At 38.1% G+C, this 12,698-nt stretch overlaps 1 protein-coding gene across 1 annotated transcript in view; it reads right to left on the reverse strand.

Annotated features, from left to right (window-relative positions):
• Positions 1-2,613: 2,613 nt before the first annotated feature.
• Positions 2,614-12,698, reverse strand: part of ipo11 (importin 11) — a 154,182-nt gene continuing 144,097 nt past the window's right edge. Inside the window, exon 30 of the mRNA XM_084728700.1 lies at positions 2,614-4,730. Within this exon, the coding sequence (XP_084584826.1) occupies positions 4,566-4,730 (165 nt within the window). The 3' untranslated portion in view covers positions 2,614-4,565. The remainder of the gene's footprint in view (positions 4,731-12,698) is intronic.

The raw sequence follows: 12,698 nt of genomic DNA on the forward strand, positions 1-12,698 counted from the left end.
CCCTTTAAACATTTCCTAAAATATTTGTGCTAGCTATTTGTAAAATTTTCAATATCCAAGTTATTAATTTTTTTTGTACATTAAAATATAAAAACATCAACACTTATAACATGCAGTGCACCCAGTGGAAACTGAAAGATGCCCCAATGTAAATCCTTGTTTGGACAAACAACTTTTTCTGTTCAGGGGATCAACATGTGTAACTTAACTTAACCTACAGAACTCAAACTGGATCCTGGTTTGAATCTTGTGGTTTTTGAAGAGGGATCAGTCATGTAGTCATGAATTATCTGGTGTTTCTTGTTTTATGGTGCTTTGTTTTATAGTTTGTGTCTTGTACCGCTGTTTTGTTCAGTGTTTTTAATACATATATTTATAGGTGAGTTTGTGTTTTGTTCTCTCTTACGTATTTGTTGAGTTTTATGTATTTTAAAGGTCCATCTAGGGACAAGTATTATAAATTAGCTCAGGCTATAAATGCTGTGTTCACTTCTGTATTTTACTGCTACCCCTTGCTCTCTTTATGGAGAGCAACTCCACACCACGGGGGACGGAAAGGTTAAGGCAAAGAATGGAGAAAAAGATCAAGTGTAACTGCAAAAAGTTTATTTTATAACTTTTATTTTGTTGATCTTTTAGATTACTTCTCACACGCAGAAAATGTTTTCTTACTTAGACCATCCTTGGAAATGCATAGAGAAATGTCAATAAGTGCAGGTGCATATATGAGAAAATTAACAATTACCCAAGGAGCGGAAGATGCTGCTGTGTAATAATAATACTTGAAGTTGGAAACTAATCAGATGAAGAATGCAAGTTATAGATTAGAGTTAATCCTCCTGCTCTCCTCTGTCATGAAGTCCACAGGATAATTAGCACAAAGCCTCTCTGATGGCCTACCTGTGGCTCTTATCTGCGTCTGAAGAAGTACACTGGTAGAAGTGTAATAGGAGTGTGGATGAGAGAGAGTGGGAGGAGAAAGATGAATGGCCGAGTCCCTGGGATTGATAGTGGTGTGGAGGAGGAAAAGGCAGGGTGGGAAGAGAAGATGGGTGTAGAATCCTTAATCGTCTCTTTGCACTCTATAAGCCACTCAAGTGACCATTTGCCAGAAGTACATTTATTCTTGAGCGCCGAAGATAAATGGGTCGATGCTGGACACTGTTGCCTTTGTTTTCTTGTCCTTTGGCAAAAAGAAGGAGTGTTTAGCTAAAGTTACAGGAGGAATTGTCAGCCTGTGAAAACAGTGTACTGGATTTTACTGAGCAGCACTGCTGGTACAACAGCAACATGTGTTACCATTAAAGTCTCCCACTGGTTTCATACTGCAATATTTGCAAACTGCTGCAGCATTTACAGAATCCCCTGTGGGCAGTACAGTGTATGGGAAAAAACAATAAATGGTCTTCTTTAGCAGAGTAACATTGATTTGTATTGTGTACAATTTAAGAGGTCCCTGGTCTATTTAACATTATCTGTAACACCCGAGTGGATCTGATAAGACCTGCCGTGATCAGACAGCGCTGATCACGATGGAACAAAGTGCATCTTTGGCACGAGCAAGTGCCCCTGCTCAGGAGGTGACGGGTCAGACTCCTGTCTGACCGCACAGATGATAGTAAATTAAGAATGCTATATAGTAGCTGTGGCAACAAACAAGCAGTTTTTATTATTCTAGATCCTAAATGACAGCAAGTGGACTTTTGAGATGAAATAATGGGTGGATTAGCCATGCTAATTTCAATCAGCAAGAGAAGAAGAACAGAAAACTTTGTTGTATTTTTACCAACTTCCTTGGCATTATATACGTCACAGCCAGGCACCAGGGAAGGGGCTACTAATGTTACAGCACTTAAGATAAACTTCTGTATACTTGGAAATAATGTTAACTTGTTAACAGCAATCATCTGTGAAATAACTGCAGACTGAGTCTCTCACTCCCATCCGGGTTGGGTCTAACATTCTGCATGAGTGCCAACTTTCAAAAAACAGACTCCAGATTCCAGGTAGCACATTCCAGGTCTTTTAGGGTTCTGGCCTGGATCTTCAGACCATGAGGACCTTATGTTGGCATTTTTTCAAGGCACCTTCATGCCTAAGCACAGCTTTTCAGAGCTGTTCGCATGGATGTAACCTCTTGTCTTGATAGCCCATTTCTAATCAATGAATTTCTATGCCTTTTTCTGGGTCACGCTCACATGCCATTTGGCGATTTGTTCAATGGCTTCTTTGTGGTTATCTCCCACTTATCTAACCACCTATTTTCCTTGTTTTCTGAAGTCACTCCAAACTGGTCATAGCTTGCATCTCAAGGATACCACATGCACATTCGGCAGTAGATGCTTACCAGGATATTGATCTTTCAGTGCACCTCCCTCTTCTGCCATCAGCATTTAGGTCCTCAGCGGTGATGTACTGAGGGTAACAGTTTGTCAGTCCATCAGTCAGTTGTTAAACATGATGGTAGTTCCTGTGTCATGTCAGAAATAAAAATCACACTCCAAAGAATTGGACAGCAGATAGTATATGCAACTTTTTGGAACAGTATCAATAAGACTGGTGTTTTCAGTTGCATGCATCGTAAACTCAGTAATGGAAGTACACAGACTGATATTTTGGCTGATTACTGCACTTTATTGAAGGCTTTGGAAAAAGCATCAAGGATTATTTCCCATCAAAACGTAACCAAATTTATAATCCAAAAACATCTCTCTACTGCGTGTTGTGTTCTAAACTTCATAATTACCATCATTAACAGAATACACAGAAAGTACTGAAATCCTCTACTGTTAAACTAGTTAAGAAAAGAACTTAATAGTAAGAAAGGTCTGTTGAGTTTCAAGGATAGGTAAGGCTGAAAGCATAAGGCCGTAATTCTGACTGCTACTCAACTCTATCACAGTGTCAAAGGAGCTAGTGTCAGGATTATCTCCTTCCCAGGGAGGTTGTGACCAACCTAATGAGAGCAAATAAAACCAGATTAATCCACAAGTTCCAGAAGAATAGACTATAAAGGCAGGGTGACCCAGAGGAAATCTGGTGTTTTTTTCTGCATGAATTTCATATTACAACTAAAGTGGCGTTTTTTCTGCATGAAACTGATCCACGACAATTGTATAGATATTTTCAATCAGCTATTTAACCCCAAATTCAGGTTTGTTTTGTTTTTTCTTTGTAATCTAGGTCTGCCAAACCTCCAAATAATCAATTCTTCCAAGAAATAATACTGGGAAAAAAATGATTCTTCCGTTAAATCAAAAATATCAAAGCATCATCTCTATACTGAAAAGTCATTAACAACTGGTCAAATCAGACAAACTGGCAGGGCAGCAGGACAGCTACAAAAAACATGATGGATTTTGACTCATAAAGTCACAGTGGCTCCACAAATATGACTTCTTTAACAGCCACTTGGGTCACAATTAATGAATTTCTATTACTAATTCAAATGAAATAGTAGTAAGACACAACTTAATGGCATGTTGCGTTTGCAGTCAGTATTTTGTGCAAGTGAACACAGAGACAAAAATTCAACATGAGGGTTTTGATGTAACTGAAACCTACTTTGCCAGAATCTCGCTGACCTGCTCCAAGGCCTTCTACCACTGTGTTTAAGTCCAATAATGTGAGAAAAAAATGAAAACGTGAAACAGTTTTTGGTTATTAAAGTGCTCCGACACACCATCAATTAGCAGCAGTATGTATATACAAATAAATGTGGTTCAGCACTCTTACAAATCAACCATTTTAAAAATCACCCATTTTACAGTCAAGAAAAATTCCCTCTAACCCAACTCAAAAAGAAAGAAAAACACTTTCTAGTCCTCTCAGTAGTTACTTCATCTTGACCTCTGGTTATGACAAAATTATTTGTTTTAAGAATGAAAATTAACACAAAATAAAAACTAAAAAGTAAAATATCATGCAGAATATCATCCATACTGTACTTTACATACATACAAAATTACATTTATTTTTTTCTCTTTTTAAGAATAGATTCTGTAAACACTGCTTTAGGTCCTTTAGTTACGGTTTATCCACATTTCTGCTACAATCTGTACGTTTTTCTGTAGAAAATAGTCCGAGGTTCCTGCTCTGGCACCTGCAGGTGATTTTTTTTTTTTTATACTCCTCAACCCCCTCAACTTTAATACCATCTGTCCAATTTTCTACCCATTCCAACATTAAAACCACAGAAAGAGAAGAAACTACAAGAATTAAGTGGAAGCTCTGGTGAGGTGATGTTTTTATGTGGGTGTTTTAAAAATGTGAAGGTACCTTTATGGACATTTTTAAGTACCCACATAGAAGCCATCTCGATAAAAAAGGATGTAAAGGAATCCAGATAATAGAGAAAGGGACGAGGGGTGTTAGCTGAGGAAAGTAGACAAGGCTAGGTCAGAATATAGATAAGGCATAGCATGGGTAGAAGTTGGGAAGGTTTGGATTAGGAGTCCACACGTCGGCAGATTGTTAGCCTTTTCAGTAAATTTTCAAAAATGGGAGGAGAAGGTAGCATTGGGCAAAGATGTTTGTGTAAGGTAGTGAAGGATTGTAGCTGTGATTCAGAGTCCTTGGAGGAACTCCTGGAGCTGCCTGACGAGCTCGGTGTCCACGGTCTCCATCAGGGCCCCGAAGCCTTGGTCCCCCAGCAGGGCCTGCTGCGCCTTCAGCTTCTCATAGACAAACTGCTGGAGAGAAACGCTGTGCACCGGGTCCTCCAGGGCCAACTGTGAGTGGGAAAAAAAGAAAACGGAGAGTGGCAAAAATTATAGTTAGGAAGCTGCCTGAGAAAGTATCAGTCAGTTTTCTGAGTGAAAGACCACACGTGCAAAGATAGAAACAATGAAATGCTAATTATTGTTAATAATTAGTTTGTAAACCATCAAAAAGTATTACTTGGATGAATATTATAAGGTTGTAACTGATGATCATAATAACTTATGAACTTATGTACATGTATGTTTTGTTACATTATAAATGTGAACTTATATAAGTAACATACTTATTTTAACCCAAAATTGAGGCTTTTATAACCAGTCAAAACTCCTTGTAGTAGCTTTAATATAAAGTTTTTTCCCAGAAATTTACTCACACTAAATGAGCTGCTCATATTCTATCTCACGCACCATGCAACAAAACTACTTTTCAAGTAACAATGTTTAAAAAAAAAAAAATTGCATCAAATTACATGCAGGCATCACTTCATTTTCAATATTGTCCTCCTCTCCTGAGCAAATACAGGGAGGTTGAATATTTTGGCAGCGATTTCAGGTTTGATTCTTCTCGGATATGTCTGCACTTTAGCGGCAAACCTAGATTTGGTGATTTCCTTTCCTACAGATTTGCTCAAGCTCATCCAAGTAAGAACATTTTCTACAGGGATTCAGGTCTGGTTTTAGCTGGGTCAGCGTGAGCTTTCATGTTATTCTTCTGTAAGGATTCCACATTTGATTTTGTAAGTGATAATAATTTAGATGTGTGTTCTCTCACAGTCTGAATACCCCATTGTGAGCAGGCGATATAATCTTTTGCCACAAAAAATTTGTAATTCATTACTTTCTTTTGGAAACCCTGATCTGCTGTCAAGTGGAGTTTTTTTTTCCTCCTTCTGGCTAATCTAATGATCCCAGTTTAACACAGATCAACTGTCTTTAGAGTGAGAACTTCTCCCTCAAATTCCTGGATGAGTAAGTAATCCTGAGGAGAAGGTCTAAGGATAACTGAAACTGCACTGGTTTCAGTTTGGCTGCTATGCTGGTATAGAAGCACTTAATGTAGTTTATCTGCTTACTTTATGATCAATGGTCTTAAAATGTAGAGTATTTGCTTGTTTGACTTTTATCTTACAGTCTGGAATAAAAACACACATTGTATTTCCATTATGCAGGGTAATATACTGTAAAATGTGGATAAAGAGATAAACCAAAGTGCTATTCACAGTATACGACAGAAACAAACACATAAAGTTGTTCATACAGAGGCACTTTTATTTACAGTACACTATTGTCTGCACCATCAAGGTCATTTAAAAATAGAACCTAATGAAATAATATGCATATAATATAATTATACTGTTAAATGAAAAAGTAAATCAACTAATAATTCTTAGTTCTATCAATTTCTGCTCAGGTTGGTGAAAAGTACACTCACTAGTGATGCCTTCACACAGTTTTAGAGTCACTTTTGACAGAAAACGAAGGAAAAAGCAACTCAAGACATGTTATCATTTCCAGCTTTGACATATACCGTAAATCTACCACAAAACCTGTGTTAGAGAGAATGATTCAGAATATGAAACCGCTGCCATTCATCTTACGCAGAAGGCAGAACAGGAAAAATAATCCTCGACAATAGAGTAAGAAAGTAGAGAAAAGTTGGATGACTGACTAAAGCCAACACATTTCTGTGGGCAAGCACACTGTCATTTATTTTCTGTGGCGTGAAGCAAAGGCAGAGGCAAACACAACAGCACAGAAAAGTTTGAAAGCCTCCACTGTTTGCAATAAATTAGAGGGGTATGTACGTACAATCAAAACTTTTCTATATACAGCATGGCAAACTTTCAGAACAATTTGTTGTGTTACAAAATAAATTAGAATGGTAATTATGAATTAAAGAATGGTAATTGCACTTTATGCATTATGCAAAGTTTCCCCGAACATGAATTTGTCATGTTCCCTTAAATCTCCAAGTGCTTTTAAAGTGATATTTGTGTTGCTTTGTGTATTTGTTTGCCTGCATGCCTGCAGCTCGACTCTGGCTCTCTCATTTGAATTTACTTTGATTTCCCCACAGATTAATTATCGTTATCATGTGATGTTGATTGACCCTGCTCCTCCAACCTTTTGAAAGCAGGTCAGTGAACTCAACTACGCAAACTCCCCCAGCGACAGGATCTTCTTTATAATTTATCATACACAAACTTGACATTTGGGCACACACAAACCCCACATAAAAAAAAACTTTGGGTCCTCTGAGAAGCAGAATATTATAATGACAACTCTTGGTCTCCAGCCAATCACTGGAAAGAATACTTGTCATGCTAATTAGTTCTTTGTCATTACAGTGCAATCAAACTAGTGAAGAGTGGCTGTTGGAGAGTAGCTTAATGGAAAAGCTGCCATCTAACCTGCATAATTACTTTCAGCACAAGGACCTGCTGGTATGTGTGTGTGTGTGTGTGTGTGTGTGTGTGTGTGTGTGTGTGTATGTATTGCCATGGCACGGACAACTCTAACATGTGTGTGCTTGGAGCCAAATATTAAGATCTTTGTAAGCATTTCTTAATCACTATGGTCCTCTTAAATATCTAATCTAATGATACACATCTGCATTAATCCCACTAAATCAGATATTAGTTCTGGTTTAAAGGAGAAACAAGCAATTACAAGTCTGTATGTACAGTGAGTAATGTCTCAGCAACAATGTCTCCAATTAAAGAGGACATTATATATACTGAATGACTTTCTACACCAGTGCTTCCCAGCCTTTTACCTTACGGGACTCTACCATTGACTAAACTGATGACCCTTGACTACTGGATGAATATTTTATATTATATTCAACACATAACAGTAACGGCACAGAACAAATAATAAACTGTACAATTAATTCAAATACTGAACACAATAACTACATGAAGGTTGTTAAAATTACCTTGGATGAATTTTGGGCAGATTATTTCCTGGGAGAGTTTTCTTAATATTTTTGGAAGCTTTTTATACGATAATCTGTCTGTATTATATATTTCTTTTTTCATTCTTAACATACTTAACAAGTTTCTGTTTTGGTCATTGTTCTGTTAGCTTGTTATTGTTTTAACTGCGTATTTATCCAATGTGGAGAGTGAAGACTGTGAATACATCCTACCGTGCCTTTATGAGATTTTTTTAAGTTTATATCTTAAATAATAATCTAATATTTCAAAACTACCTGAACATAATTGAATGTTTGATATAGGCCTGCTGTATATCACAACTCCTCATGAAGCTTGGTGACCCAAAATGGGGACTGGGACAAGAACTGCAAGGAATAATCGATTAATCGATTAGTCAACAATTAAATTTATCACCAATTATTTTCATAACAAATGAATCCGTTTGAGTTGACAGTATACTGAATATCTTTGTGTCATGGACAAAATAATTTGAGGATGTTGCCTTGGGTTTTGGGAAACACTGACTGACATTTTTAATGGATCACAACAACTACTTGATTAACTGAGAAAATAATCAATAGATTAATTGACAATGAAAATAATCATTAGCTGCAGCCCTAGCTGGGAGCCCCAGGTTGGGAACCAATGTTCTACACAATGGCAAAGAAACAAGCATGTGGATGAATGAGCACCTCTAAGAATGTTTGCAGAAGTTTTGTAAATAGAAAAGGAAAGTAGAAGATAAAAATGGAACAGATGAAGAGACAGTTAAATTGAGAGGAACAGCTGAATGTAAACAGGATGTTATGGGTAGACATGAGCTTAAAAACACAATGTTTTAGAGTACTGAGATAAAGAGCAATATGCTGAGGACACCTGCTGTGCAGAGACTCCAAAACAGCACTGATACAAATCAATCTGAAGAGTGAAAACTGCCAATAAGAACAATAAGCATCATCCACCACTGTAATCCTTGGGGAAACACAGAGGCAGATCACTAGAGAGGGAGAGCAAAAAGAAGAAAGGAGGCATGGGTCAAGAAGAGGTGAGGATGTTTGATTGCTACGCATAGAAAAAAAAAGGTGAAAGGGTAAAGAAAGAGACAACATGGAAACAACAAATGCAAAGTATTGGCATGCAAGAATAGATGTTAGCAAGAACTGACATGATGATGTCCTAGGAGAAAACACCATAAAGGAGGACAGTGATGAAAGTGAGATGACATGGGATGCAAAGAGAGTGGACAAGCAACATGAGAGGAAGAAAAAAGAAGCTGTGGGGTACGCACACCCGAAAGGCTTTTAAAGGTGCTGGATTAAAAAAGCAAACTGAAGGCAAAAATCAAACAATGATCTGCACGCTGTACTGATGGCTCCCAAAAGTTTTAATGCACATTTCAATCTAACCCGTTACCGCCACTGGACACGACACGTCTGCACCACGGTTTTGCTCCGTCCTCTCCACGGCTGCATGTCCCACAGAAGCAGAGCATTTTGATTAAAATGAGATACGTAGGCTACTGTTTTTTTTCATGATCACAAGTCTACATAGACACTTTATTTTGAAAACTGACCAGGTTCTCTGTGGTGTTTCTGTGTCTCACTTCCTGCCCGCCTGAGCTGCTCTGTGCAGTTTGACGTGGCAACCGTCAAAAAAACAGGACTGGGCACACACGTGAAATTAAGCTGTAACAGAGACCTTCGTCAAACGTTGTGAAATCACCACAAAGCAGAACAGGCGATATAGGGACACAGACAAATCATTACTCAGGTGGCTATGATCTGCTTAACTGAGAGTCAGATGGGCCAACCAGAGCACAGCTGGACAATACTGTCTAATTCTCCCACATGGGAGGCAGAACATGTCTCAATAAAAGGGCAACACAGGAAACATCAAAAAGATGGAGAAGAAGGAAAAACATTTATCATTAAAAACTCGTATGGAGAAAAATCTAATCATTTGTTTATCAATTTACTCACAAAACTGGTCCAATCAGAGCAAAGCTTGGCAACAACATAAGAGGAGGCACAGAAAGATGAAGAGAGACAGATGAAATGACAGGGCCTGTGAAAGCCCTCATCTCTAATGCAATCCCCTGGACTACAGCTGCCCTTTTTCAAAGCAAACAAAGAGTCCCATGTCATTACTGTAAAAACATCAGTGTTGTTCAAAATTGGCATGCGCCAGGGATTTCAAACATCTCCCACTACAAAAGGCAGATATGTATGTAACCACTCTTAGAATGTCAGGCCCACACAAAGGCAAAAACATTTGTATTAAAGCCAGCTACATACTGTATCACTACACGACCCGAGATTAACCAGCAGCCGCAAATTCACGGATCATAAATTTACAGAATTAACACAAGCGGGTCTATAAGGAATCTGTTTTTCTGACCTCTCCAACCCGTGCTTTTATTCTTCGCTCCTCTCCCTCTTACCGCTCCACTGCTCTCACAGTCGTTTTTTTCACACAACAGGCTGCTTTATTCACTGGAAAAGCATGTTTGCAGCAGAGGACATTAAAGGAAGTCAAGTCAGGCAAGCGATGGCTAACTGGAGTTAATGATGAAACAACCTGTACTTTTTCCAGCCTTTATCTCATATCCTGTGGTGCCTCGTGTCTAACTGCAAACACACAAATACAGTAGATGAAGTGTGTGATGTAATGAGCTGTGGGGCTGTATGATGTACTGAAGTGTAAACTAGGAAGTGCATTGTGTAATATAATATAAGGGGATGCTGACAGTGTGGGTTTCAGAGGATTACACTGCGGGCAGATGTTATTTTCATCAGCTAATTTATGACACATCATCTGCCAGAAAGTTGCCCTCGGCAACGCTGACTAGACTTGCATACTGCTCTCAAGTGGTCAAATTCAACTCGTCATATTGTTCAAGACGATGATTCTCAACACATGCTGTAATGGCTTCACACTTACGTTAGGCGATAAATCCAACTGCTGCTTGAAAATTTTTTGGGTGTGAAGACTGATCGGTTGTCCAGTCTGGGTCAGGTGGCGTCTAAGGATCAGTCGCTGTCTGTCATGCTTATTACAATTATTTTAAACACACTATTTATATATTATAAATATAATAAATATATAAATACAAAAAATGCAATGTTTAGTCGATCAAAAGAAAATGAATTGCCAACATATTTTAGTCATTTTTCAAGCAACACTGTCAAACATTTGCTGGTTCCAGCTTCTCAAATGTAAGGATTTGCTGTTTTTCTTTGTCATTTATGACAGTAAATAAAGACTCTATGGGTTTTGGACTATTAGTTGGACAAAGAAAGCAATCTGAAGTCACTTTGGGCTCTGAGATATGTGATGGGCATATATCGTAATTTATTGACATAACGATTAATCGATTAGTCGTGAAAATAATCGGCAGATTAATTAATAATGTAAATAATCATTACTTGCAGCCCGACTGATTTGCTATGAGTGAGAGTAGCTGCTGTTTTAGGATCCATTAAAATAAAGAGCCACAGTTCAACTGAAATTCTGCCCTCTCCATCCACCATCTCATCCATTATTCCCCCGTATCGTTTTGATTTCCATGTGTAAAGTGAAAATTATCAAGAAAAACTCTTTCTGATGAATGTCCTGTTCTATTTTGGTAAAGGAACAGGCAATAATTTGTCTTATTGCAGTATTTCAGCAGTTGCCCAGAGGCACAAATATATCGAGAGCCTTCCTGTCACTCAGTGGGTTTTCTTTAGATTTGCTCAGTCATTTTGCATGAGCGCCTTCGTGACTGTCAAACCAGGCTGTAACTGACTCAGTTCTGTCAGTCCAATTAGATTTGGCTGTTTAATAGAAATATTTGATGATTTGTTTTTGGGGTTTTTTTTTTCAGGTCAGTACCAACACTATATCAGACAACATGAGTCTCATGGTTTAGCCTACCTCATGTTTTAATGCCTTTCTATTTCCCATTTCTGCTGCCATCACAGTTAGTTTTATAGTTTGTGGTGATTTTGAGACTCGGTTCATAAAGTTTACAGCCCGCCAAGCTGTTCCATCGCTCTGTGTACAATGATGCAGCTAAAAAAACAGGAGCTGAAACTTGTTTACCAAACACTCCACCTCAGGTTTCACCATGTCGTCACATGAATTTTTGCCAGTTAATATAAAAATATGTGATTCATCTTATTTAGAATTCCCCATTGAGATTTTATCCCTATGCAGCTTCTATCTGTCTGATGCACACCGACTGGCAAAAGACAGTCGATTAATGATTCAACTCATTGACTATCCTTGATCCAATCCAACAAGTGTTCTTCATCACTTACTTTATACTGTATTTGATGTTACATCCTACAAAATTTACGAAACTCTCAGGAATCAATCAAATGTGGTCAATAATGTTTCAAAAAGCCAGAGTGGTGCTGTCTAGGATTTCTATTTATGTCTTGTAAATGGACTTGTCTCTCTCATGCACAAATCAATTAATCAATAGCCTAATTGAATGACACTGTGACCTATAAAACCTGCTGCTATCACACGTGGATGCCATGGTTGCCATGGTGTCTCACAGCCATTTGTCCAGTGTTACTTGACACAGAGCAGATAGTGGGTCGGGCTGGGCTTTTCTCTGGCTTGTTTCCTGGGGAACGAGGAGGATCTTATTAATAAAGTCTCTTAAAGACCTGATGTGAGGTTAATGTGGTGCATACGCTCCCATGATGTTCACACATACGATCGCAAAAGCTTTATTACAGTATACTGAATATATCTGTGGTTGGGATGGGGTTTTTAAGCTGAAAAACTGGTAAATGCATAACTTCAAATTAAAGTTATTTAATTTTATTTGTTGTCTGTTCAAATATTTAGAAAGGCAAGAGACTCTGAAGTGGTATAAAAGAGTAAAGATTGCCATTACTTCCCTGTAAATTAAATGCATTTTTGCATTTGAGGCCGGTGGAAGAAGAGAATTACACGAGCGAAATTTTATGAGAACGATAAACTCCTTACTCATGCTTCCTTAAGAAAGCAGAAATCATCCCGTCTGATTGTTTCCATGCATTAC

Source organism: Lutjanus erythropterus, chromosome 10 (assembly GCF_056507025.1).
Source record: "Lutjanus erythropterus isolate fLutEry1 chromosome 10, fLutEry1.hap2, whole genome shotgun sequence".
Classification (NCBI taxonomy): domain Eukaryota; kingdom Metazoa; phylum Chordata; class Actinopteri; order Lutjaniformes; family Lutjanidae; genus Lutjanus; species Lutjanus erythropterus.